We start from the raw sequence: 27,327 nt of genomic DNA on the forward strand, positions 1-27,327 counted from the left end.
GCTACGAATACGGATTGATCGTTAACTGACTGCTGTTCAGATTCTCCTAATATATTAATTACGTCGTAGAGGACATACTAGTCGTTCCTAGTACGTATAGTAATGTAAGTGCGGCACTTTCGTATACATACCATGGCCTATGTGTAAATGTCCTGTCCGTAGCAGTCAAAGGTAGTCTCAGAATGTTCCTCACAGAACGCTGTGAGGAATGTGTCACATCGTGTTAAACTGGGTTGTTATTTATGTAAATGTATAAGTCTATAAGAGGTTTGACACGGGGAAAATGTAGATAGTATGGAATGCATACGCCTTGTGCGTCGACAGTTTTTGGACCCATAAATCACAACGTTTAAGTACACAGTGTACAGGCTCTCTCTGGCAGAAAGTAGTGTTTTTAAGGTTGCATATAATCAAAAATCAATTTAAAGCAAACGTGTTTGAAAGATGGCCCCAATTTAAAACATGTTTTTTATTTTTTTCAAGCCATGACGTCACGGACATTCAATTGTGAAGTCATAGGGGATTGACATTGGCAATTGAAAATATAGGGTAAATATCTTCTTTGACGAAATATATGTAATATTGCTAGTGAACCGACTATTTTGAGGGTTCCAACCGTCCCATATTGATATACGTCGGCTACATCGGGTCGTAATTGTCCGTAGGCTCATACAACATGTTTTTTGTGAAGTATTTACACAATTATGGCGTAATTCTAGAACTTGAAAAAACATGATTTTGTTTATTAAAGGCCGTTTTTGAAAACGCCGTTTGTTTTAAATGCAAACCTAAGTAATATGGGCAATATTGTCCGGACAGCGAAGTGGCATAACCTCTACAAGTCGACAATCGCACTTATTTGCGATGCTGTTAGTGAATCTGCACTTGTTGTGAAGATGCATCTTGCAACTTTCAATGATGTCAACAACGATCGACTGACATAAGATTGTCAAATCTTGTCCCAATCTAATTACCTGAAATAAATAGCCCGAGTAATTGCAATACTTCCGTTTCGTACTTCGACTTTCAATAAGTAAATAGGCTTTTATTACACTTTGACATTGACCTGTGTAATCGTACTATGATCAACTATGTGCTACTGACCAGATGACTATGTTCAAATGGAAATATGTAGCGGGAAAACAAAATATAATCAGCCTATGCGATTTAATTAGCGAGCAGATGGATAAAGGTTAACTATTTTTGTTGTCATTTGAATGTGACCGGCATTAACGAAATGCTTCAATATGACAGGTAACTAGAAAACTAGTTGCTAATCATCACGCGAATACTACAATCAGACAAGATATCAAACGGTTTCAATGGCAGAAGGAGGTCACGACCCACGTGGTCAGAAAATCAACCCGTCATCTGAAGGTATTGTCGCTCTTGAGGTCATATTTTCACAATTTAGCCGTAGTAGGAAATATAATTCGCATACGAATGTCCGTATTGCAGTCGCTTCTTTTGTACATATCATTTTGAACAGTATATTCATATTGAAATGAGCCCGAATATTTTCCGCGGACACTCGTCAGTGGTGGTGGTCGTCAGCAACTAATATGGAATTGGAAAGAGCATTGCATATTGCAGCAGTATAGGGACTTGACGGCATTCATGTAATAACAAAGTAGCTGACCGATTCAGGGTTGTAATGACTCGAGTCACGATTTTCTGACAACTCGACTTGACTCGAGTCATTTTCTCAAAATTCTGAAATAACTCGACTCGAGTCAATCTGTGTGTTGACTCGACTTGGACTCGAGTCATTGCGCATGACTCGAACCAAGTCATATGACTGGAGACCGACATTTCATTGTAATTTCGAGTAATAGTGAAGTAACAGCACTATTGGGATTTCGTCTATTGGTACTGGTACTTGAAAATGCGACCAGAAACTGCTAAAAATGAGGAAAATTAGTAGCCTATATTATAAAAGCGAACCATTCGATATCATAAAACAGAGTTATAAAAAAGTGGGTTTAACAAGACTTTGACTGGAAACTGAGCAGTCAACACAGTGACTTAACTCGGACTCGAGTCATAATACCATGACATCGGACTTGACACTGTTATCGAAGACTTGGCCTCGGGCTTGACTCGGTGGTGAATTGAAAATGACTCGACTTTACTCGTGTCAAAACTATAAAAGTGAGATTGACTTGTGACTTGGACCCATGTGACTTGGAGCCATGTGACTTGGTTACAACCCTGGACCGATATATATTAGGTTACCATTTCTGGCTACATAACCCTGAGGTTTGCGAATTCTTCAATCCCCAGATGTTTACTCCAACACGAAGTATATTTGGAGAGAATAAGACGTCCTTGGGGTAGCGGTTATCAATGAGTCTGCGAGTATTTTTCAGTTCACGCGTTAAGTAGCCTACTCGACAAATGAGAGAATCAGGTCATACTCATGGCATGCATTGCGTAACGATAGCTGGGCTGGACAGTGACATTAAATATCGGGATAATAATCCTAAGTCCAATTCAAGGTGACACAATCAACTGCAATATCAACAATCGTATCACGAAATATGACGTCACCAGCATGGAATGAAGTCTCAAATAAAAGAGCTTTCAATGTACAAATTTAAGGTGGTACACGAACTCCTTCTGTAGACGAAGCTTGGGCTGATGTATTTTGATAAAGGTCGACTCCAACACGCACATATGAAAGCAAGACCGGTCCCTTCCGACGACGCGGAATATGTCGTCTCGATAACGTTTTGCACATACGCGATTATTCAACAGATGTTTGCCAATGGCAGAGTTCATGGGCTTTGATCGCTCAGCATCGAGCTTGAGCGGATGGGTCAAGGGCGATCTTTTCACCGAGCGTGATGCACGTGATCTGAAAAATCTAGGGGACATGCATGCTGGTTTATGCAAACGCTGCGACGTTCTATATACGTGGCTACAATCACAATGGCACTACATTACTTCGTTGCAGTGCAGGAAGCACGTCTTTCCGTGTTGAAGGGAGCTTATCATTTTATTATAATGTACAAAATTGATCAAAAGATAAAGTTGTTGCCATATCAGCAATCTTAGCAAGTGTCAAAGTATCCTACTTATTCATGCGATTTTCATACCCTTGCAATTATAATAGCACCAGAGTGCATTTGTTTCGGTTCCTTCGCGCCATGATTCGAATTCCTGCATTCATTCTTACACTGCACAGTGCACACCTCATCTGTTGCCTTTGCTATCTACTTATTCAAACACTGGCCTCTCATCAAATCTACATACCTATCATTTTCTTTGTTTGATTTTATGTCATCTTTCGTTTACCAATGATATATATTGGCCACACACATACAATGTACATCAATACGAAATTGTGCACACATGAGAAAGCCGGTTGGCGATTGATATAAAGGCTTTGCGGTGAGTGTCTGTCACACCATCGTCAATTAAATTTGCAACTGCACTTTCTTGGTGCAAAGAACAAATATATTTATCTGTTAAGCGACACGATGGCTTACAATATTCCTACAAAGTCGATTGCGGGAGTTCTTGCTCAATGTCAGATTAATTATTTCCGTTATTATCTAACAATCCTACATCGAGATGGCACTAATCGCGTATTACCAATCTTCTTTCGAAATATGTATCCGCGATCTGAAAATAATGCATGAATACAACGTTGCGTTGAGTTTCCTTATCCAGCTCAATTTGAACAATAATTTCTGGATTCATATTGCGTTGGTAAGTGACTTCATACCTGATAATTACTAATTTACTAGGGAATATTTTCTGTGCGGAGCCTAATTGTCGTGGTGACGATAATCGTTGTGATTCAGCCGACAAATAAGTAGCCGAACGCTGTATATAACCTCGAGTTAGACAAGACGTGACGAAGTTGATCATCGATAAATAAATTCCGCCAACGATTTTTTTTTCGGCAGGCGTGTTCAACATTATAATCGCGGCGGCATTTCACATACTTTCACACTTTCACAGCCGCCAGTTTCGCTCGGACGGCACCGTATCGGCGCATCCAAAATCTCGCCCAGCCAGTCCCATATAAACTTTAATGAATTATTGCGGCAAACTCGACTCATCTGCTTTATTGCAAAATTCCATAGTATTCGTACATTTCGTAAAAATCAGGGCAGCAGCTACCCATGGGCACAAAGGCATTTCGTGACATATTCTAGAATCTAGAGCAGTGATTTCCAAACTGTGTGCTTCGAGAGATTAGTCTGCCGCCAAAGATTATCAGATGTGCCGCGTATCATTTTTTTCATAAATTTTAAAAATGAGGCATTTAGGCTAGCATATCCGACTTGAACGCGTTCAAATTGCTTCATTGCTGATGAATAACCACACGTCGTGGCCATTACAACGGAACCAATCCAATCACGGCATTGCCGATGAGTTGGGTAATTGGCACATCGCAAGTGGACTGTTTCAAAGCAAGTCTTTATTTGTTTCAAACTCCCAATGAATCAACTCATAATCAAAAAATTACTCAGCATAGCGTTGGCACACGGCCTCGACTTCATCGTACACTGCAATATATATTTTCAGAATTTGTTGTTCACGTTACGTGGGTTGATTGTCTGTCCAGCAATATTTTTTCAGAGCAACAGATGATTGATTTACGAAACTCTACGTTTTTTAAACGGTGTTTGGGTGGGTTTTTGCTGTCTTCTTCCAAATCCTATACCGGTACCATGATAGGTACAAAAGCAATCCGAATTTTATTGCGATATTGATCTTCATGACTTGATATGAAGATTGATTTATTGGTTTATTGTTTTGGCTAAAATTAGGAAAAAAAAACTATTTAAGGATTATGAAAGACTACTTGAAAATGAAATTGACGACGATATGTTTGTCAGAAATGCAAGCTGTTTCTGTCGTATAAAGAAGAATAGCCATCGCATTACCACGTATAATATTTTAAAAATGCAACTTTCTTGTAACTGTGCCAGGGATGTTTTATAATTTTTCTGGTGTGCCACATACCGAAAAAGTTTGGAAACCACTGATCTAAGTGTGTATTTGTGGGGTCATGTGATCATCACAGTCCTGATTTCATAGAGTTTTCACAGAGGACGCTGTTTCTTAATAATTGTCCATTGCTGTCTTCCATGTATACGTAGCTGCTCAGCATTTCTGGTGAATGTTCCCTGAGATCATAGGTCTTTTTGAGTAGCCTAATACCAGTTCAAAATTACAAGACAGAAATATTAATTTACGGTAGCGACATCTAGATATCCCTGATTTACAGTAGCGAGACCGCTGTTGCCATTTTCACCATAAACAAACTACGCTAGTTCTGATGTAGCTATTGTCTGCTGATAAAATACTCGTCCTGAATAGTGGTGATTTATTTTTATTCGTCACCAGTCTAAAATTATGTGTATCTTAGTACACAGTAGACGGCGCTTATGACTTCATAGATCGGCAATCGGCAAGGAGTTCTACCTGTGGCAAACAATGACTCACGGACGATTAAATTTGCTTTATGAACCCGTGACAAACCATACAAATCCAGGAAAGATGGATATAAACTGGACACTCTCTTGGTACAAGTGGGTTTGCTTATGTAGGCTATATCACGCAGAGTACCATAAATAGGTAAATCGACCGTCCTATGAAAATCCAGAAATTTAAGAACCTAGCCGAACGCAACGAACTACTGAAGTTCTAAGACCGAGAGAGTTCGGTCTGAGTGACCTCATTACCGCTGCACAGTAAATCCATTTACTTGTTCGTACTACGTTGTCTGCAGTCTGCACACTACTTACATTGAATATGTCACACCAAGTTCAAAGATAATAGGTCTGAGATTCTGAACAATTCACTATGCAAACTTGCATTTTTAGATAAGCAACGAATAATACGTGCTGGAGGAAGCGGAAGAAGAGGAGCACCAAACGAAACAGGTAGCCTAGATTTGTTTTTCCGACCCTCGCGATATTCATCAGCTGATATCAAGTAATGCTAGCGTAGCGTGCATGATACGTATAAATCTTTATGCTCACAGCATTAGCTGTACCGGCTCGTGGGTGTATCTATCGTTCATCTGCGTAATTCCTTGATTTAACTTGGTCGCAATGTTACCTCTAAGCCGCGTACGCGCGCAATTGCTCAGTGCTGACACGGTCTCTGCGCACAGAAAATCTAAGCTGCGCACAAAAATCCGAAGTGATGACCTCTTTTTTAATCGTTACGCACTGTTGTCCAAGGGACCGAGCAGTGAGTTGATGAGTGTGCGCAGACTCGTGAAAAATTAGAAAAAAAACCTATTTCTTCAATTTGACCGTTCTTCATTCACAATGATAGGCCAATAAAGTAAGCTACAAGCTGTAAAATGTCATATGATAAGTTCCTCCATTAAGCCTTCATCGACAGTGTAAACAACTCCGATACAAACGAAACGCAGGCTGCAAATAATTGATTTTGTAAACAAATATTACAATTTTGACAAAATTTTGACTTATTGTGACACGTCAAATTGCCCTAATTATCAGTTCTATCGCTTGTGTGTAAATTAGGTACGGCTGCGGTTATTGCAGGTTCACGGTTTGATGTAGGCATCAATTAATCAACTTTGCACTCAACTGTGTATAAGGTGTTGCACGAGTAAATTATTTTCATACAATATAATCGTAAAAAATCGAACTTTCCATATTTTAGGCATCACTCTCAGATATAGTTAGCAACAAAGGGCTACTTATTTTGCAGACTACTCAATTATGTGTTGCCTACTAGTAATAGGCCTACTTCCAAAAATTGGTCATGTTTTTTGAATGCTGAATGCTTCCACTATTACTCGATAGTAATCCAAAGAAAGTCAACTCACCATTGTACTTTGAATTTTGTTATGTAGAGTGTAGTTTTTGACATGTATTAGAAATCACCTCTTCTAGTTGTATTTAATAACAAATTTATGGCATCACCTGTATTTGAGTATCCACGCTGAGTAATACAAACTACTTTATACCTTAGTATGAAGTACGTTTATATATGTCAAGAGGCGTCATGCAATGTCATAGCATTGCAAACTTGGTCTGCAATTTGCATCCTTATAATACTACCCATCCCAATAAGAGTACCCTCAGACATGATTCGTACTTTAAAATATACTTCACACCATGAATACTCTATCAGATTACGGTCCACTCGTGTGATTCGAACGTATCAGTAAGTTAATTTCTTAGCGTCACGAATTTTTTCTTTCAAATATAGTATTGAACCCCTTTAACACGTGGATTCGGCACGTCCGATGCCATGACATACGATTGAATTTCAATTTCAAGTCTGGATGATTCGAGACTGAACTCAATAATGGTGAAAATGCAGCCTTTGCGCACTTTATTTTTCGAGACAAATAATTTTAAGCCATCATTCACTCTCAGTGACCGCGGGCCATACGTTTGACACCCGCATCTAAAAACTTGTCATGTATAGGAAATCAGAGAGCGCAGATTGCTGTGATATCGATTCAATCTTCGAGGAATATCATAATATGGAATACTCACTCGGAGACCAATATTTGCGGTTCCACTATGTCTCAGCATCCCTGCGCTTTTTACACTGGTCTATATTTCAGACCTACGTCAATCGAGTTCGGTGCAATGTCTCATCTTTTAAGAACGTTGCGTCTCTTCAATAAAATTATCGACGAGTATACCATATAAAAATCTGACACATAAAACACAGACTTATAATAGCCACCAGTGTTGCGAGTTGCGACAGTGTCGATGTAAGCACAACGCGATTCACGTCTGCAGTCTTTGTGATAAGAATACACAATTGATTACAATACGTTTCATATATGACTTGAAGATGAATGACTGGTATTTAGTATAGAATTCTCTCGTGCTTCGACGTCACAGTCACGAACGGTGTCTGACTGGTTCAATTGCTATAACAGGACAAGTTCAGCGAGGTCGGGATTCTAAGGAATCACCCATACCTGATGCAGCAAGTAAGTTGTTACTATTTATAGTCGATATCACGACAATGCCGAATGATTCCTTATAGTAATACACTATTGCTATGTAAATACTAGCTCTCGTATCAGCGTTGAGGAGCTCAAACAAGCTTCAAATACTTGAAGAAATCTTGGGGCCGAGACCTAAACAAGCTCTGGATTGTGTGGTGACTGTTTCACTACCATCACGACCACTCATTTATTCCCTGTTTCTGTGATTGATGGAATAAAATCATGATTCATCGAATCTGAAGATGCATTTCCCCCGTAACACGATTCATACAAATGCCCTGAAACTTCAAATTCTCTCATTATCCGTACTTTCTGAAAATTCCATCCGGTGCAACTCATCAATTTTCCAATAAGCAACTATAAACCACTATTTACCGCTGTATCGTTATTCTGACAGAACTGTTTTCACAATATTTTTGTGGTGATTTCATTCACAGATCAAAGTTGATTGAATTTATATCGTTAGAATACATCAAATCTACAGATGAGCGTTTTCTTTTTCTACAGAAGAGGCGGCATTGGCAGAAGGTGATAAAGTATCACAGAAATTCAAAAATACTACCGTGAGCGTTATTGCGGGAGACCAAAATATCGGAACGGATAACAATGGTAAGCTATGTGATATTGTGAGTAGCACGAAAAGGAATACCCACAAGAGATATGGAGTTGTAACGCAGCAATAATATACTGGCCTATGTATATTATATATACTTCTACCATCCAAATAGAAGGATAATATATATTGATCTTGGGAAGTAGGCTCCAAAGTCGATTTACCAACGGTATGATAATGTAAGTATGTCTAGCTAGGCCTATACTTAGGTGTGGCCAGTGCCATATCATGATACTGTGACGTCATATTAACTTGTCATCCTCTGTAATAGTAAAAATACGGCTTCAGATTCACCCACCTTCGCTCACATGCGCGCACAACTCTGGAAGGGTTCCTGTTTCAGCTAGGAATTTATAATCTTTTAAGCGGTAGGAAATTTATGGAAAAATATGGAAGTTGGGCTTGAGTCCGTGTATGCGCAATTGCACATTGTGCAGTACATGCAGAACAATGCTTTGGATCAGCCAATGCTACATCATTCCAGCTCCGGTGAAAATGCACGGCTGCGGGGCTCCGCCTCCAAAGCCCTGACGCAGTAAACTTGCACAGGTTTTGATCAAGCATATTGTGGTTGTGAAAATTATTACATTGGGTTGTTTATTTAAATCGGGATTCCATGCAAATCTTATTCAACCTAAAAATCCATAGATTTAATCTCTTGGGGGCATTTGAGGCATAGGCCATCCAAGGTTGAAATCTTGACTCACCCACCACAGCAGGCTGGCATGTACGGTACATCATTACCTCAGTTGGTGGAATTCGCAACTATACAATGGCCAATTGAATAATTTTAAAAATACTGTACCACCTACCGCCATAGTTGCCGGTTATTTAGGATTGATTCGTGGGTAGGATGAAATCACCAGCGGACATATATCTTTGATACCACTGTTATAGGTCTTATCATTGTGTCCTCTTAAGGACTCGTGGTGATTGCGTATGGGTATCACATTAGGCACAGACTCACAGCCTCATTGCCATTGATCACTTTTAGTAGTTTTAAAGTGAAAATCAGAATTTGGATTCCTTTAATTTTGGATATATTTCGATCACAGTCCTCTTTCATCTCATTTTGCTGCGGCACAACTGAATAGTCCCTTGGGCACAAAGGGTACTGCGGCACTCCAATTGAGCTCCAGTGGGATAGAGCATGGGCAAAGTCATACCTGAAATAAACCATTTTATGGCCATAAACAAATGTGACGGTTAGTTTGAGCTCTGAAACAAAGTTTTCAAAAATGCAAGTGCATGCTCTCCTAACTTTTTCTAGGCAAGTATTTGCCAACAATCATACCCTGTATAGCTGTTCGTAACCCACGTAAAACAACCTCAAGCCTCAACTGCCGCATACGAGTTCGATACCTTTGAAAGCGAGAGGCACGAAACCGTCGAACATAGAATCAGCCGTTAGGAAATTCAACAATATTGAATGTCTATGTTCAGTCCACTCAAGGATCAATAATCTCGAGTTCTGGCGTAATTACAAAATAAACAGCGCCTGTAGTTAATATTATTGTTATCAGTATTATTATGGCACCACAGCAATTGCGCTTGTGGCATCTGTAGACCTAATACCCCACTACAATGTATTTTGTAATGCTCAAATTTTATATTATGGAGGAATAGTCATTCATACGCGTTCACTCACTGAACTTCGTAGCTCTGGTGCGGGCATTAATCGATATCGGTTCGATGTCTATACTCTTTAGAACAGGGGCAGGCAACTTCTCCGGTCGGCGGGCCTGATGTGGGGAATTGAAGTTCTTGCGGGCCGGATTACAGAATCAATACGATTATCGCGTATTTAAATGATATTTAATGTAAACTTTAAGTTTAAAGCATAGCGACTAAAATTGAATTTATAAGCTTAATGTAGCCACTTCAATAGCTATTGAAGTCAATCAGACATCTGTGGTCGATCAAAGTCGTGTGGCCTAAAACGTTTTTGAAATCTGGTTGTATGTCGGATGTAGAAACGCTTGGTGAAGCATGCATCTGAACATCATTTATATTGGAACGCAGCCTTGTCTTGTTAAAATCCTGGTAAAAAATGTTTGCCCGGACAGAACAAGTGTAGTTTCATGACTATCTTTCTCATGTTGGCAGACTTGGGATCATGCTCTGACGCAGAACATTTGTCAATACTTTCAGATTAGAATTTCACTTTCACGGTAGAAACCCTCTTCGGGTTACTCAAAATCCTGTCCATGTCCACGCGGTAAGAGCAACACTGAGGATTGCAGATACACCAAACTAGCAGTCATTCGCGTCATGAAATTGTATTTTACTACCAGCGGAACCATTCATTTCCCTAGACTTCCTCATCAATCGACATCAATTATTATTCAAAGAAGTGATTTTTTCCTATCTCTAATGTCGTTTCTGGGGCACGGCTGAGAACGCTGTCTGACAGATTCAATTTCTATAACAGGACAAGGTCAGCGAGGTCAGCTTACCAAAGAATCACCCGAACCAAATGTTGCAAGTGAGTTTTTATTTACATAAATTAATCAATATAACGGATGTACCTATTGGTTTTCAATCAATCAATCCATTGATAAGCCATTTCTAAACATACACCAGTTATTGTAGTTTAAAATTACTTATATTATTTCAATCCAGAATATCGGAAATTTCTGTGTACATTCTCACATCCTTACTTCACAATATCACTGCAACTGCTATTTAACATCTGTATATGTCTGTATAGTGTGTGAATAGTATGGATGGTTGTATGCTACGATACTGATCAATATACAAATGTTCAAAATATTCTAATATGGATTTTTTTCGTCATGTCAAAATGTGGGGAACATGCTGGCCCCTTTCGCCGCCCCTGGCTCAGCCAATGCGTTGTAATTCAAGGTAGAATTTGAAAAACTGTGCAATATTAATAACATTCAAAAGTCAAGAATCGTTGCGAATGTATCGGGCCACCTTAAGATGAAATCATTATAAGTCATCAACATTCCAAGTGTCACGGCTAGGCTGATCAAAGTTTTGGTTGATCATGCAAGTTCACAATAAATCAAGTGGTCAATTTATTTTTGATAATAAAAGTAATTTAGAAAATTGCTACGCAGGCCAAACAAAAATTTCTCGCGCGCCACACGTTGACCACACGTGGTCTAAAATATCACCAACGTTGAGTCAAATTCACGGTCTCGTCAACCTGACCTAACCGCAAGCTATGTCCCTGCTAAAAACCAAAGTCCTAATCTGAAAATTTTAAATGACCCACTATTATGACGATATTTTTCGTAACATTCTATATCAGTGGTTCCAAACCTTTTTCAACTCATCGCTCATCATTCAAGCTTTTCACCGATTATCGCCCCCAAATACTGTGAACCGAAAATGGGCATACGAACTGTTATCACCGGTGGGTAGACTAAAAAATAGGTCAACTTTTTGGCTTGATCTCGAACTTATACACTTTTACAGCTAAATTTTCTTGAGTTGACTACAAAAAGGTCATTTCTCCGACTCGACTCCAATATAGCCCTTTTAACGCGTCATCACTCCCGTTCGCACCTTCGTTATTTTCGCCCCCTGTCGCCCCCTTTGTCCGTTTTCGCCCCCCTATCGCCCCTTCATTTCATAGTTTCCAAGTTGTTGGTAAGATACTTTTATTACTTACATTTTACAATTATTCGATAACAAATACAACAGTGGACCTATTCCTTATAATATAATAGCCATCGCAGTCACAATTTAAAGTCGATGGTATTTACGAATTACTGGAATATTTATTGACAATCAAAGTATGTGGCGTATTTCTTTTCAACAGGACATGCAACATTGGCCACAGGTGATCATATCATTCAACATTTTACCAATTCCAACATTTACGTTGCTGCTGGAGGTAAGCTTTATAGCGGTTATACATTCAGCACGATATTGACCGGCGTTAAACGTAAGTTAAGGTGGATAGGAGAATATAAAGCATATCGTGAGCGAAACTGCAGTTTAGTGTATGTAGTGATCTTCCGAATAAAGCAAAAATGCTTGTGATAACAGAAATAAGGCTACATTCGACCCCAAGAAAATAAAACAAAGACTTAAAATCAGATATAAGAAACTAAGAATGAAATGAATCGGCGGAACGAAGATATCGTGATTAGTAATCAGCGCTTCCGCCTAGATGCCGGCGCGATATCACCACGTGCCTACAGCAATCACCACAGTTACATACCAATCCATTATTTGTATTCATATATATGGAATACATTTCGTTTCAGGTCTCATGAAACATCGCTAAAACTAAATAAATATATGAGTGGCAAGTGATTTGAAATGGTATCGATGAAAAAGGACTAACGGCTATTGAGTCCTCTCATATTAAGTTGGGTTTTTCACGTAAAAGATAACATTGATATGTATGCATATTGAATACATATTAACATGTAAATCCTCGAGACCTGACTAGACTTGCGGCGAAAAGTGACGTAATTACAAATTGAAGCAAACCACCGAAACCAAGTCTATCTAGGACTCCTGTATCCGTCAAAAAGTGCGAAAGTTATTTTCGGATGACCACATTTTGTATTTAATTTTGTACCTTAAAAATACAGATACTTTTAGTTATGCATTTTGGCGGAAAAGCTTCAGAGCATCTTTTAAGTACCACGGGGTCTCACTCTGAAAAGTGGTACAGTGCCTCTCCGATTTCGACATGCGAAACGCAACATCCACATCGCCCCCTGTGGAGAGCTGGAGCCCAGGAGAGCCACTGACTTATTGGTAGAAAATCTACTATCCAAAAAACATCTCCAAGACATATTCGTAGCACGAGTGTTCCTCAGGTACGGCAAGTTACTTCCCACTATAACAGAGTATGCATAAAGCAACTGCTAGTAACTGCAATAAGCAAGAGCTAATAAGGTTTGAAACTCTGTTAGTTAGAGTATAGGAGCCCATAACGTGTTGAGTAACGTAGGAGTTGAAGCAGACATCGTTGAAGTGAAGGCATAGCATGTTTCCATGACCAAAAAGGAGGTCCAGATGAGAAAGAAATGCTGGCAATATGGCACGCTATTCAATTTTGCAAAATAATATATTGAAATATTCCTGGAGGGCTTTCTTCAACTCGATTTTTTTGCGTTTCGCGTGATTCCCCTCCAAAACCCTTTGGTTATAATAAAAAATACCACACAAGTTACATAAATGGGTCTGGACTTTTTTTCGCAATTGTGAGAGAATGGCGCCTTGAGGCCGTTAGGTTCCGTTGGTCCAGGGGTTAAAATCTGCGGAGAAGGGACTGCCACACTCTCACATTTCGGCGCTAGCCCCAACGTTCGTCCAGAACACGCCAATACCTATGAAACCTCGGTGCATCGCCGCCGGCGATTAACATTTGGACCCTAAAATCACAACACATCAGCGAAACCTTCGATATTAATATCTTCCGTCATTGGAATGTATCCTGTCCATGAAATCCGCATAAGTTGTGTTGACTACATTATGGGGCCACTGTCAGCCTTTTGAGTGGCTTGAAAAAGTGCCCAGTGGTAGAATTACACGCTCCTGGGAATTAATTTACATTGGACAGGTTAATGTGTCCCGTGCAGTATATATTTAATCAGTCTTCCGATCAATTTCGATGTGTCACTTATGAATTCTATTTATGTCATTAATTTAATAATGATCAAAGCCGCACTCCTTTATATTTCAATCATCAATCATATCTGTTGATCTATATATGAACTCAGATAGTCACGCAATTAGACGTTTTTATAAACCATGAAAATATAAAATCAAAAAATACAAAAAATATATCAGAAGATAGTTTCGCATTTGCAGAGGACGCTCATGAGTCATTACAAACTAGCTTTGGAATGTAGGTTACACATAATGTCACTTACGCTGTTTTAAATGCTGTGCGTAAATCAAATTTTTAATCATGCGGTAAAGTGTTTTCTGTTCTGACTATCTTTGCCAATGATTTTACAATCACGTATGAATAGAAGCCAGATGTAACTAATGTTTGTTTGTGGTATTCATGGTGTTTGTCGACTACTGTAGTCATTTACACCAGGCCGATATTGATCATTATTTTCCGTATCTGCCGACTCTTTGTAAGACACCGCTTACGCGGATGAGGTGGCGAGGAAGAGCCTAGGTAAACCTCCAACACTTCCGTATCGGAATTCTGAAGTCGACCTCGGTCGGACGCGAACCCGCACCCATTGGTGTTGCGGCCGCGGATTATACCACTGCGCTATTTCGCCACATATAGCTAATGTAATGGGGGTATATTTGCGCTCCTCATCGTTGATCCCGCTGTTAACGCAGCGTCTTGAAAAGATCAGAGAAAGATTAAGCCGAGCTCCAAAGTCGGCAGCAAAGACCCATAAATGGACGCAAGAAATTCGAGGGTGAATGAAAGGGTGGGAGTGCGCGAGCGTGAAAAGTCGTCCCCAAGAATAAAATCAAAGACAACGAACCTACCAAATGCATTGTCGTGGTGCACAAGACCTGTACAGGCGATAGGCGCCACTGTCGTTGTTGTGTATATAATATTAATATAATAACTAACATATCTCACAGTCAGGCGCCCTATACTAGCGGTTTTCGCCGTTCATGTTTTTTGACTAATTTATTTACTTTAACATTCGTGACAGATATCCATGTTGCGCCTCCATGTCAAAGTACAGAACATAAGTTGAATCAAGAACGACTGAGATTACAAGCGGGTAAGTTACCAAAGATTGATTTCATATTATTGTGCAATATGGACCGACTATTAGTTACGAGAAATGAATGAGAAACGAAATGCTTGCGCTAAAGCCGTAATTGATCTAGATGTGAATAACCACGACCATTACACTTTTTCTGTAGCGTAAATGTTGTTATAGCATCCATTTATGCTACTTGTTCGAATTATAGTGGAAAACGCAAATCGTTGCGATGAATAGCAATGATCGGAAAGTTCTGACGGACAATAGATTGAGTATAGACGACATGGCACGTAGGGTTGTATTAAAACAAACTTTGTTTTAAAACACTTTGTTTAAAACTGTTTTAAACAGTGCTTAAAAATGCCTTTTAAAAAATCGTGTTTTTTTGAAGTTGTAAAATTATGCCATAATTTTGTATATGCTTTACCAATAACAATAACAATTACCACACGATGTTGCCGACGTATATCGATATGGGATGGTTGGAACCCTCAAAATAGTCGGTTGAACAGCAATAGTACATATATTTCGTCAAATCTGCTCTTATATACCCTATATTTTACATTGTCAATGTTAATCCCCTATAACGTCACAATAGAATAATCGTGACGTCATGCCTTAAAAAACATTAAAAACAATAAGAAGCGTGTTTTAAATTAGGGCCTTGTTTGAAACATGTTTGTTTTAAATTGATTTTATTTTTAAATGCAACCCTAATTGCACGCATTAATGACTGCGCTACTAATTAATGTCAAAACGATAACCAAAACAGCACTACACAGTTCGATAACGGGAAACGAGACTCTTCACGAGTAAGCATTAAATGAAATACATCTGCATTTACAGCTTATGTAGTAGGTAGCTCAACTTTATTACGCATGACGATCTGAGTAGGCTACATATAACTTGCCCAGTATAACTACTAGCACCAGTGTTGTATCAATTAGCAAGGTTCTGGGTCACAAGTCAATTTTATTCTGATAGTTTTGAGCTTGATCACGGCTTTCGTTGTAGATGCAGTAGTATAGAAGATTATTCTAATAGCAATGTATCGCTGTTTATTAGATAGCTCTGTGCTTACGTTGCACAGCGCCCACCTTTACCAAAACTCTCTGGTATGATTGAAATCGAACGATTATAGTTTATGCGTTTAATTTCTCACGAATGTGTAGATCAGGGGTGACCAACCTTTTAGCCCTTCACGGCCGCATTTCGACTACTCATGTAGCCTACGGCCGCATTCGAGGGCATGGTCGTGATGAATTAGCTGGACGCCAAATGCCCATGTTAAAGTGTGCATGTCCATTGTCCATTTCTGGTGAACTCCGGACTAATCTATTCAATGATATATAGGCATATTATACCCACCCCAATCGCGAGTGGTGACTGCTCATTATACGGGATCCGCACACAGCCGCGCCAAGCGCGAATTTTTTTCATATTGACTATTGAATTTTGTCATTAATATTAGTAGTTTTACATATTACTATCAAACATTTATTTTTTCTCAGCCCATGTGATCTGATTTAGCGGTATACGGAAGGGGTGTTTCCGAAGATTTAGGGCGGATATGATAAAGTTGGCGGATCCGGGAGAATGCTAATCATATGATTAAAAGCTGCTAATCGAGACGCATTTTAGGCGGAGATAATAAAATTAGCTGATCTGGAAGAATGCTTATCGTGTGATTAAATACTGCTAATCGCGACGCTTAAAGTTGGAAAAGGTTACGCGCGATGGTTCGTCGAGGTGTTCCGAATTTTCAATCAAGTGGCGTTATCTGTTACATCATAATGCGAAAACGCGTAATTTGCTGTCAGTTGTCAATTTGTTGAATGAAACAGCAGCCTGCTGATAACGATACTACCACTGTAAGGTAGAATTATCTTTATCGCGATATGAAAGTCGTCTTCAATTAGTACGGTACAGCTAAGTATCGAATTATGGAATATTGATCTCGCTCTGCAATGGTGGTTACATGATTCGTTGATTGTTTAGTGAAGTCATTATCAATCGGCACGGTCATTATCGGTAATATTTGCGCGTAGGAATGGTACGCAGTGTTCCGGTTTGTTAAATCATGAGAATACCACTGACTTTATGCGCCGGGATCAACCGGTTTCCTTAATCCTGGGTTGACAAATCCTGACGAACGCGAAAATCGACTTTGTTGCTAATCCAACTTTATCATCTCCGCCCTTAGGGAAAGTCATAAATGATGATGCATCTTCGGGTGGGCCAATTGGTATTATTCACTTTGTTGTATGCTATTATTTCTTAACCTCCCATCAGGGATGTCAGTATAGTAGAGGAGCACACGATTCCGAGTTGATATTTCTTTATGGAACGCATCATTATCCTCTGCTGTGCGAATCTATGTACTGTGGGCTGTGATTGCAAAGGGCGCTGCTATAATAAAATCGTCACGTTGAATCGCGCGCGGCGCGAAGAAAATTTGGTGAATCATTATAATCTCTCGAAAAATCGGTAGTCAATTCGTAAATTCCAAGTGCATGTTGACGGCCGCCCACACATACTTATTGAATTACAAGTCCACGGCCGCACAAATTCCCTTCTGCGGCCGCATGCAGCCGTACGGCCGCTGGTTGGCCACCCCTGGTGTAGATGGTTAAAGTATTATACGATATCAATTCCTTTCAACGTGTCGAGGCTTCGTATTCGATCGTCCAATATTGGCTGATAATAGAAGAATGTGGCATGTAATTCAGAGTTGTCAAGCTCAACGTCGCAGGCCGGATTCAAGTATTCAGATCACTCGCGGGTCGCACCAGTCAAATGATTCCAAAATATTACCTCAAAATCCATCGATTCCATAAAATGAAATATTTATATGCTCCCTTTGTATACTGGTGCCAACCTCGCGTATGTGTTGTGATGCATACAAAATATTTAACTGTAAACGAAGGCGTTGGAATTTGGCATCGGATTCCTCTGGACCAGGGGTCACCAACCTGGTGCCCGCGAGGACCAGATGAGTGAGTGGCCCGCGAGCCTGCTCTAAAAATAGATCGAATAGCAGCATTTGCCAATCTTCGTAAGATATCACCAGTGAGCTTTTAAATATATAAATTGAGTTATTTAACTATTCTTGTTTAAATCAAACTATAACATGTGACTTAGAAATGACAATATATATATAGAAACACTTAAAATGATGATATAAAATATCCCCAATTAAAATTAGTAATATACCAACATGTAATAGAATAACAAGAGATCGAAGACGTAGAATACGGCGTAGGCTACTGCCCAATGCCCATACATGCGATATGACGGCATGCCATCCATGGTCTTCTTGAAATAGTGGGGGGCTCAGTTCTGGTAGCCCGACGTCCCGGACGATGCGAAAGTAGTAAACAACATTACTATCCGGTAGCAGATAGCGGCGACGTACTAGCAGATGCAGTATATGCTCATTACTTATTGCATCTTTTGACACAGCTCTTACACTCAACGCAGTTTATAGTACCAATGTTTCTAAGTTTCTGTAATCGATGCTGCTGTCAGGTATAATGCAATATGTCATGTCTGGATGCTGAACAGTCTGAGATTGAAATTGTACCACTGCAAAATCACCTCCACCTCAAAGCCCACAAGGCTTGCAGCAAACTTTTGGTGCCCTGTTGACACGGAAAAGTACAGTGCTGATTGCGCACTTGTGCAACAGCGATGAAGGTTGCAAGCGTGTTTGGTTGAACTTATCGTTCTGTATCAGCCTTTGCGGACACGACATTGATCAAAAAACAAACACAGAACACGCCTCACTAATGCACATTGCACATCTGCAACACTCACTCAGAGTTGCAGTGTAAGTTACATGCCAGATTACAGCGCACTAGTTGATAGCATTCAATGACAGGCCTCTCACTGACTGGTATAGAAACAGATAACACGATGTCCAGTCTAACGTATGACATGATTTGTTTTAAAATCTGAGCTTACATTTGTTATATACCAATTTATATAAACACGGTGCGAAGTATTTCGTGATTCCTTAAAAAGTATTTGTGACTAGCTGGTTGTAATGAGATGTTTTGAATTAAAAGAATCTCTTAGAAGTCTTACTGCTATGCGATACCTGCCCAATGCTATGAATATCAAAGCGGAAATTCCGTCTGACACGGGTAAACGGCGGGAGTAAATGGTAGCCCGTCGCTTCAATCAGTATCCAAAAGTAGCCCTTGGTTGCAAAAAGGTTGGTGACCCCTGCTCTGGACTTTTTGAGTCAGAACTAATACAGCAATGCGACCTGTGTAACTACTATATACTCCATGTTACATGCATGGATATTATAACGGTTTAGCATTGGCCTTTCCACATCCATGAATAACTAGTTTTTGGTAAATGCTTCCTACCCCTAACTCAATATATGCTCTTTTCCGCCGGGTGTCAATGTCAGCGACATGCCCCTGTCGATGATCAGAATCACAACTCCACCGTGGTTATAATGCGGCCTGTGAAGACATACTCGACAGTTGCTATATTGATGAAATAATTATTAGAGGTATTTCTCACTACAAATTCGAGAAATGTGCTTGATAAAATAAACACTTTTTTCAATCTATACTCAGAATTGCTTCGCAGGCCGGATGAAATCATTATGCGCGCGTATGTTTTACACTCCTGATTTCGATATACATTTACAGACGTATTTTATTAGCAGTTCTACGTGTGCGTGAGCGATACAACGCCTCCTTGCATGTATATTTAACTTAATATTTGTTATTTGATTCAAGATAAATGGCCAATTAATCGGTCTTTACCGCAGATAGCAAAATGTACTGACTTTGAATCATCACCCATACTTCGAAAATTAAATTTGACTTGAATTGTGAGTCGACTCCACTTGACTTGAGTAAACTCCAAAAAACGAGTGACTTGACTTGAGTCGAGTCATCTTCAAAAATCAATTGACTTGATTTGACTCGAGTCGAACGAGCAATGACTCGAAATGACTCGTGACACGAAGGTAGTGACTTGATACCCACACGTCGAGTCGACTCCGAGTCATGGGTTGAGACGCGAATCCGAGTCCAAGTCATAGAGTTCAAGTGATAGAGTTCACTGTTCATTATTGAGTTTAAGACGGGTTCAACTCAATTCTGTAAAACTCTTTGGAGGTATCAAAGGCGCCGCTTTCATAATATACTCATTTTTATACTCGTAACATATTTATTTAAATAGATGACATTGAGTTTCTGCACCCAATTCCAAGTATAGGTCCTGATACACCAGAATTGAATAAAGTCATATAGTGGGTCTCGAGTAATATGACTGTGTCTAGTCATTCCCAATGATCCTAGTACAAATGTACTTCGATGTCAAGTCATTACGACCCTGAGTATTACACTATTCACTGACATCAATCTAACACTTAAAGGGGCACTGCGCTCTAAAAATGATGTGGTCTTAAATTGAAGAAAAAAAATAAAGAATCATTTTGGCCGCAACCATCTCGCTGAGAACGAACTTTAGATAGTTGTCAGTCAATGTTATGTAAATATGTTTACACGCCAAGGCGGTTTAGATACGGCTTTGAACAAACGATGTTGCGATGTTGTTATGAAAAGTTGCGCGTGACGTTGGCCACCAATTCCTCTCTGGCGATATATACCGGTATGCTTTTTGATTAGGCTGAGTTGTGGGTTCAGGTTGGGTTTGCGTACCGTTGGATTACGGTTAGGGATGATGAATTTTACTACAGTACCCGAACCCTGAACACAATTTTGAATGTCATAAATTTTGTCATGTTCATGGGGAACACTGATTGGTGGTATTCGTGTTGTGGATAAGAAATTTCTGTTATCCTCAAAAAACGTCTACAGTATTGTCTTGCTCCACCCAGAATCTTCATAATAAGTTTGTTCCACTTTTTATTGAGGATACGGTATACCAATGCATTGACATTATTGCAAGCTGCAATGACAAGATGTGCCGTTACATCGTGTGAAGTTACAACGAATGACGCAACGCATACTCTTCTGTTTGCTGTGTCCATGACATGTCTGCAAGTCAAGGTACTTGGTTGGTTACTTACCATATATTTGTTTAAGCAGGTGTTCTACGATTCAAAAAAATTTACTCTCGGACAGCAAAAGAGTGGATCTTGAAAAGCATGTATGAAAAGAAGACGAACCACTATGCGAGAGAGTTTTTGAGACGTACTGTTGAGAATCGCACTGACATCAACTTCCGCAGTAACATTTCTAGAAATGTGCATCCAGTCAGCATAGCACCAGAACCAGCTCCCTCTACAGAGGAATTACTTTCGAAACGGCGTTCCCTAACATGACTGAGATATAATAATCTTTGTAATTCTTTGCCAATAATAATCTTGGTTATTCTTTGCCATTGACTTTGTATTGCAGTGCTACTTAGGCAGCTTACTAGCTCAATTAATTTCTTCCACATGTTTCCAGTTACTACTAATTGCCCCGTTGTAATACCCCAGCTATGTTCCAATTGTCTGGTATTTATTAAAAATCAAAGTAGCAATGTATGAAACACAGCAGCCACTGTTGGAATATAGAATGCAGTACACCATACGGAACTGATTTCGACTTATATTGCAGAGCCGCAGTGTTTTTAATCACAGTTCGTTTTCTGTCGGCCATTTGAAACCGACATACAGTCCATCATCACTAGGGTACTTCTGTCTTATAGCAGTGACGATGCAGGCTGGCAAGGGCATCCGGTTTTTGCTACCCAGAACTTCGCCATCCATAATCCATTCCAGTATGTGACGATAAGACACCAAGCGATATTGTCTGCAATTGGAAAATCTGAAAGTATACTGCAGCGATAAAAAATGCTGAAATCTAATAGCAGCATAGAGATGACCGAGAATATGATGCTCTCAAATTAAAAAGTGTAGGCATTTTATGGAAAGTATTCGATAATAGGTTAAGAATGCAGGAAACTGTAGTCATCTCCAACAACCATGTCACGTCACATATATATAGGTCCAATACTATACACAATACAAAATGTACTAGGACAGAGGCCTCAACCCAGCGAGATAGTGTAATGGTTATGCTTCTGGCTTCTCGAGCGGTAGGTTGTGGGTTCGATCCCCGGCCGGGTCATACCAAAGACTCGAAAATTGGTATCCGCAGCTATCCTGCTAGGCGCTCAGCAATCACGAATAGCATGGAGGAGAAAAAAAAACGGGGCCGCAGACTACATTGACCTCATGGGGCCGTATCGCAACTCCGTCGTCAAATCATCTTGATGGTGCAGGCGAAAAAGAATATCACATCCCTCTCTCTCTCTTAAACACGCGGCCTGCACGCCGCATGCTGCCCTTGAGACCATTTTGTACGGCCCGCGACAGCATTTTGGATTTGGAAGTATTCGTCAATATTTAACTACCAGCAAAAAGTAGGAAATTGGCCGACGAGCACATTTGAATTTGAGACATCTGTTCTAGGACCTACTTGTTAGAAAGTCTTCTGCCAGGACCGTGCGGTTGATTGTTGTTATTCCAGTTTTTTCTGTTCACTTTGAAAAATGTTTCAAGAATGGAGGGTTGTATATGTAGGATAAAATCGTCATGTTCTGTTATGCAAGGCGACCCTCCATTCCCCAGCAGCTCCATTATTTGTTGTATTTCCCTGCAGCAAACACACTCATTCTCGTTTGGCATGCGTGGACATTTCAAGCAGCTGCATCATTCATTGTCAAGTGTCCGAAGTTGACTCTGGTTTTCTGACGATTCCTTTGACCAATACAAATACATTGATAAATTGCATTTAAGAAACACAGTGCAATACTTACAGAGACATGAGTTTGTGCTTCTTGAGTTGCAACGAGACGGGCGAATTCCTCCTCTAAATATTGTGGTTCGAATTGATACGGCAGGCTCTCATCAAATATCGTGATATCTTCTACATCTGTGTCTTCATCAGAAGTTAATTCATCACACAGATCTTCTTCCATACCAGTAATAATTTTAACAAATTATATATTATCTACGTGTCAAAGGAATTGCATAAATGAACTGATGGAAACAAAAATTCATTTGTGAAACTGAGAACAACATGATACGATAAAAATATCACACAACAATATTTGTACAAGCCTGTCTGCATCCGTTCTCGACTTGCAAGTTGCAACTCAACGGCGCTTCTTCGAAGTACGATCCAAAACAAGCCAATGTCAATCGTGCAACCAATGCTTTCCATGAACACGATAGACAGGTTGTGTAGAGCAAAACGGAGATGAATACGGCCGTTATAGGACTGCATTCAAGTACAATTTTGTAAACATAGCTATTTTATTACAATATCCAATCACTACATGGCCGGTTTCAACTGATAACGCCACAAAAGCTATGAACCGGTGACATGGTCGACATTGCAGATCCAGTAGTAAGGAGAATTGCCTCGTGGACCTTTAGGGGCTCCGAGGGAAAGGAAGACACACTACACTTTCATTTGAAATTAGCCGAACGAAGTTTCCAGACAATTTTTCAACTATGAACAACCCTTCTGTGCAATCAGTAATACGCTGTAAAATCACTGCTTAAAATTTACAGCTGTATGAATAGCTTTGCATCAATATATAACTGCAAAGGCATCTCAATTGTCAGCATCAGTCATCTGGCAAATATTATAGAGTCATAACAAGCTTCAGACACAAATCCTCCTGACTTAACATTGTACGCTGGTTGAGCGCCGGTACCATACGCATATACGTAACGTAACTAAACCGCCCTGGCGTGAGACATAATTCCTCCATAATATCGGCTGACAACTGTCTGAAGTTCGTTCTCTAAGTGACTGCCTTATCGGGTCGAGCAAGTGCGACAATGAAGATAACAAGCAATAAATTTTGTCAACGGGTTAAGAAACGATGACGCACAGCCGCGACCGCTGGAGCGTTCTGGTCCTGTGGAAATTTCATTAAATTGAACCTCCTTTACGTTGGCGTTCTAAAGAAAATGGTTGCGGCCAAAATGTTTCTTTATTTTTTTTCTTCAATTTAAGACCACATCATTTTTAGAGCGCAGTGCCCCTTTAAAGCCAAAAATTCAAAGTAACTTAACTTTAATGGCGTTACATAAACCAGCTAAGAACTCTGCTGATATCCGAAATATAATTTTATTACCAGTAAAAATCTAACCAGACACGGAAAAAAAATCCGTGAATTGCCCGTGTGGTGAATTCTCCCTGTCGGTTGTCCAGTCTTTCACATTTAGTTAACTGATTACCTATCTTCCCTACTATATTGTGTCGCTGCTAAATTGTCCTTTCTTGCTACATTAGTTGCTGTCATACTGTTGTGCTTCGTAGTATAGGCTATTGCACTTTTCAGCTTACTAATGCATCAGATACTTTGTGTAATAAAGGTCATAGGTCTTAAGCAGAACAAGCAGAAAAAACTGATTGTGTGCCATAAAAAATAAATTCATCGTTTCCGAGCGATGTTGTCGGGTTTGTGCATTAAAGGACTGAAATCATTTTCCAGAGCAGGGATTTGTAGCCAAGACCAAGCGTCATCTGCAAAACGAGATGGGTGAAAATCGCACCATCGCAGCTCGACCTACCATGATGGTCATCGACATCAAGGGTACAAGTGCTCAAGGACATGGTGACGAGAAGTCATTATTCGGCCGTGATCTGGAAGAAATCAGTCTCGATCAAATTCACGATCCACAGGATGAGAAACCTACCAATCATGTCACTATCCTTGGGGAAGCGGGTGCCGGGAAATCCACCCTGTCCAAAATGTACAGCTTGGCTGTTGCCGATGGCAACGTTAAGACACTCAAAGATATCCAACTCGTTCATTTCATTTCTGCCGCAACGCTCCAAACTCGCAGCCCCACGACCGCGTTCAATCTATTATTCACGGAACAAATGGCACACGACCCTCAGACTGAATTGAGTCCCAGTGAACAAGAAGCTGGTGCAGAATGGTTAAAAAATAACTCGTCTAAAATATTAATAACTATCGACGGTTTGGATCAATGCCTAGAGGAATTCGGCAATGAAAAATACCCTAGACTGACCGTGACCACTCTCGCAAAAGCTAATGATATCATCGCTAACATCATGTCCGGCAAAATATGGCGTGGTGCTAGGGTTCTCACCACATCGCGGTGGAACACCTATTGGAACATAAAAACTGATCAGAAACCTGACAAAGTAGTATGTTTGAGAGGACTAGACGACAAAAACTTGAAAGAAATCGCGGTCTCCCAATCCATTGATGGGGATTCGATGTTCGCTCAACTCAAAAATACTTCGCCCAAATTGCTAGGTTTGTGTCGAAATCCAATGTTTCTGAACTACACCACAAAAATATTTCAAAACAATCGCAATACGTTACCCGATAGCCTTCCTGGTCTCATGTCAGCATTCTTTCGCGAATTTCTTGACTCATCATCCGAAAAATACTACGGTCAAATTACAAGGCTAGGTTATGACGCAATGCGAGAAAATAAATTCGTTTTCCCACACAGCTATTTGAGCAGTCGCGGAATCGATCCGAAGCTTCTGGATGACTTCTTGTCTACCGGAGCTATTCTTGAGGGTGGTCGCGACAACGTGAAGTCGTTCGACAAGTCCTCCGAGTTCTCTCACCAGACGATGCAGGTTAGTGTTTATCTAATGCAGGGGTGTCCAACCGTCTTGCTACTCACTGGCACATGCCGATTACTTCGATGAAGTAGGGCCACATTCCCGTGGACAGTCGTAATTTACCACCGGAACGCCAAATATATCCATCCATTATTATTGGCTACAGGAAGATTTGGCACCACCTACAGTTCTCGTGGTTTATTTACCATCACCGTTTCTTTGTTATATACTTTGCACATGAAATTTTCCAATTGTAGAAACAGAACGCCCCATCCGATAAACAGAGAGGCCCTTTTGGGCGGCACAACAGACACCCACGTCCAGTTTTGGCATGGTAATTTGTCAGCATTATCATCAGTCTTCTAGATCGATTTTGCGAGGTTGCGTTTCGGATAATACAAACTTCAGAGAATTCTTTACGTTTTCATCGGGTATCAAAACGGGCACATTTAGAATAAAGTACAACAACAAATTCACGACTAAACTTGGAAATAAATTTAACTATCCAACCACAAAGTTTTGGACAATCACACTAAGAAATAATGTGGCGAGATAGCGCAGTGGTATCATCCGCGGCTGCAACACCAATGGGTGCGGGTTCGACTCCGACCGAGGTCGACTTCCGTATTCCGATACCTAAGTGTTGGAGGTTTACCTAGGCTCCTCCTCGCCACCTCATCCGCGTCAGCGGTGTCTTACAAAAAGCCTAGAGGTGGGCCGTGCTATAAGTCGACAGTTACGGAAAATATGAAGAATATCGGCCTGGTGTAAATGACCATAGTATTCGTAAAACACCATGAATATCCCAAAAACAAGCAAACAAACACTAAGAAATATATAACTAAAAGCCCGTAGTTTAACCATCCACACTTACGGCGATGGTGGTGACCTACAATTAAACCGTAGTTCGTCAGCACCCAAGCCCCACAAAAACTTTGGGTTCGGGCCTCCATAGGGGATCACCAGAACTTTTTGTGTCGAAGCAGCCCAGTTATCTACAACAGGTCATTTCAACAGTTACTTTAGTGCAGTGGTTCTTAACCTTGCCCCCAGCGCCCCCCAGGGGGCGCTGGCGATTTTGAAGGGGGCGGAAGCGCTCAGGGGGCGATATGGGGGGCGCTGGGCTCAGGGGGGCGCTGGAGAAAAATGGCTTCGCAGTAGATGATGTGGTGATAGGACATATCCTTGATGAGTATTCAGAGCAAACTAACACCGAAAATATAGCCTTCAAAATACATATAGGTTTAATTGTCCATGGGCGCCTAGATGACTGACACCGAATGTTCCTGTCTTGGCAATCTGAACCCAAGAAGACGAATTCCATCTGGCAGGGAAAAATTATATGTCAGTGAAGAAATACCAATCTGAAATCGTGTGCGTCTTTTAGTTTAGTACGATTGGGCGACAGGGATATTCCTGTTGGGCGATATCCCCGTTGAGCGATTCTATATTTTTTGATAT

At 40.3% G+C, this 27,327-nt stretch overlaps 2 protein-coding genes and 1 long non-coding RNA gene across 3 annotated transcripts in view; 2 read left to right on the top strand and 1 right to left on the bottom strand.

The window, feature by feature from the left end:
- The first annotated feature begins 1,252 nt into the window (after nucleotides 1–1,252).
- The window catches only part of LOC145435464 (uncharacterized), a 440,390-nt gene continuing 414,315 nt past the window's right edge, over nucleotides 1,253–27,327 (top strand). Inside the window, exons 1-7 of the mRNA XM_080312744.1 lie at nucleotides 1,253–1,377; nucleotides 7,898–7,951; nucleotides 8,477–8,578; nucleotides 11,014–11,067; nucleotides 12,373–12,447; nucleotides 15,206–15,277; nucleotides 24,752–25,881. Coding sequence (XP_080168870.1) covers nucleotides 1,323–1,377; nucleotides 7,898–7,951; nucleotides 8,477–8,578; nucleotides 11,014–11,067; nucleotides 12,373–12,447; nucleotides 15,206–15,277; nucleotides 24,752–25,881 — 1,542 coding nt within the window. The 5' untranslated portion in view covers nucleotides 1,253–1,322. The remainder of the gene's footprint in view (nucleotides 1,378–7,897; nucleotides 7,952–8,476; nucleotides 8,579–11,013; nucleotides 11,068–12,372; nucleotides 12,448–15,205; nucleotides 15,278–24,751; nucleotides 25,882–27,327) is intronic.
- Nucleotides 20,786–21,632, top strand: LOC145435491 (uncharacterized). Its single transcript, XR_013913862.1, has 2 exons — nucleotides 20,786–21,307; nucleotides 21,376–21,632. It is a non-coding gene; the product is annotated as an uncharacterized LOC145435491 (long non-coding RNA).
- Nucleotides 21,740–23,375, bottom strand: LOC145435490 (uncharacterized). Its single transcript, XM_080312769.1, has 3 exons — nucleotides 23,060–23,375; nucleotides 22,720–23,000; nucleotides 21,740–22,050 (listed from the first exon to the last, which is right to left on the bottom strand). Exons 2-3 carry the CDS (start codon nucleotides 22,926–22,928, stop codon nucleotides 21,873–21,875), a joined length of 387 nt encoding a protein of 128 aa, XP_080168895.1. The 5' UTR covers nucleotides 22,929–23,000; nucleotides 23,060–23,375; the 3' UTR covers nucleotides 21,740–21,872.

Source organism: Botryllus schlosseri, chromosome 3 (assembly GCF_051294905.1).
Source record: "Botryllus schlosseri isolate E-star chromosome 3, Bs_hap1, whole genome shotgun sequence".
NCBI classification, from domain to species: domain Eukaryota; kingdom Metazoa; phylum Chordata; class Ascidiacea; order Stolidobranchia; family Styelidae; genus Botryllus; species Botryllus schlosseri.

Excerpts from the sequence above, each read along its gene's own strand:
- LOC145435490 (XM_080312769.1), bottom strand. The coding sequence starts at position 22,928 with ATGCCAAACGAGAATGAGTGTGTTTGCTGCAGGGAAATACAACAAATA. Across the intron at positions 22,051-22,719 it reads GGCAGAAGACTTTCTAACAA|ACAATATCGCTTGGTGTCTT; the intron begins GTAGGTCCTAGA and ends TTCCAATTGCAG.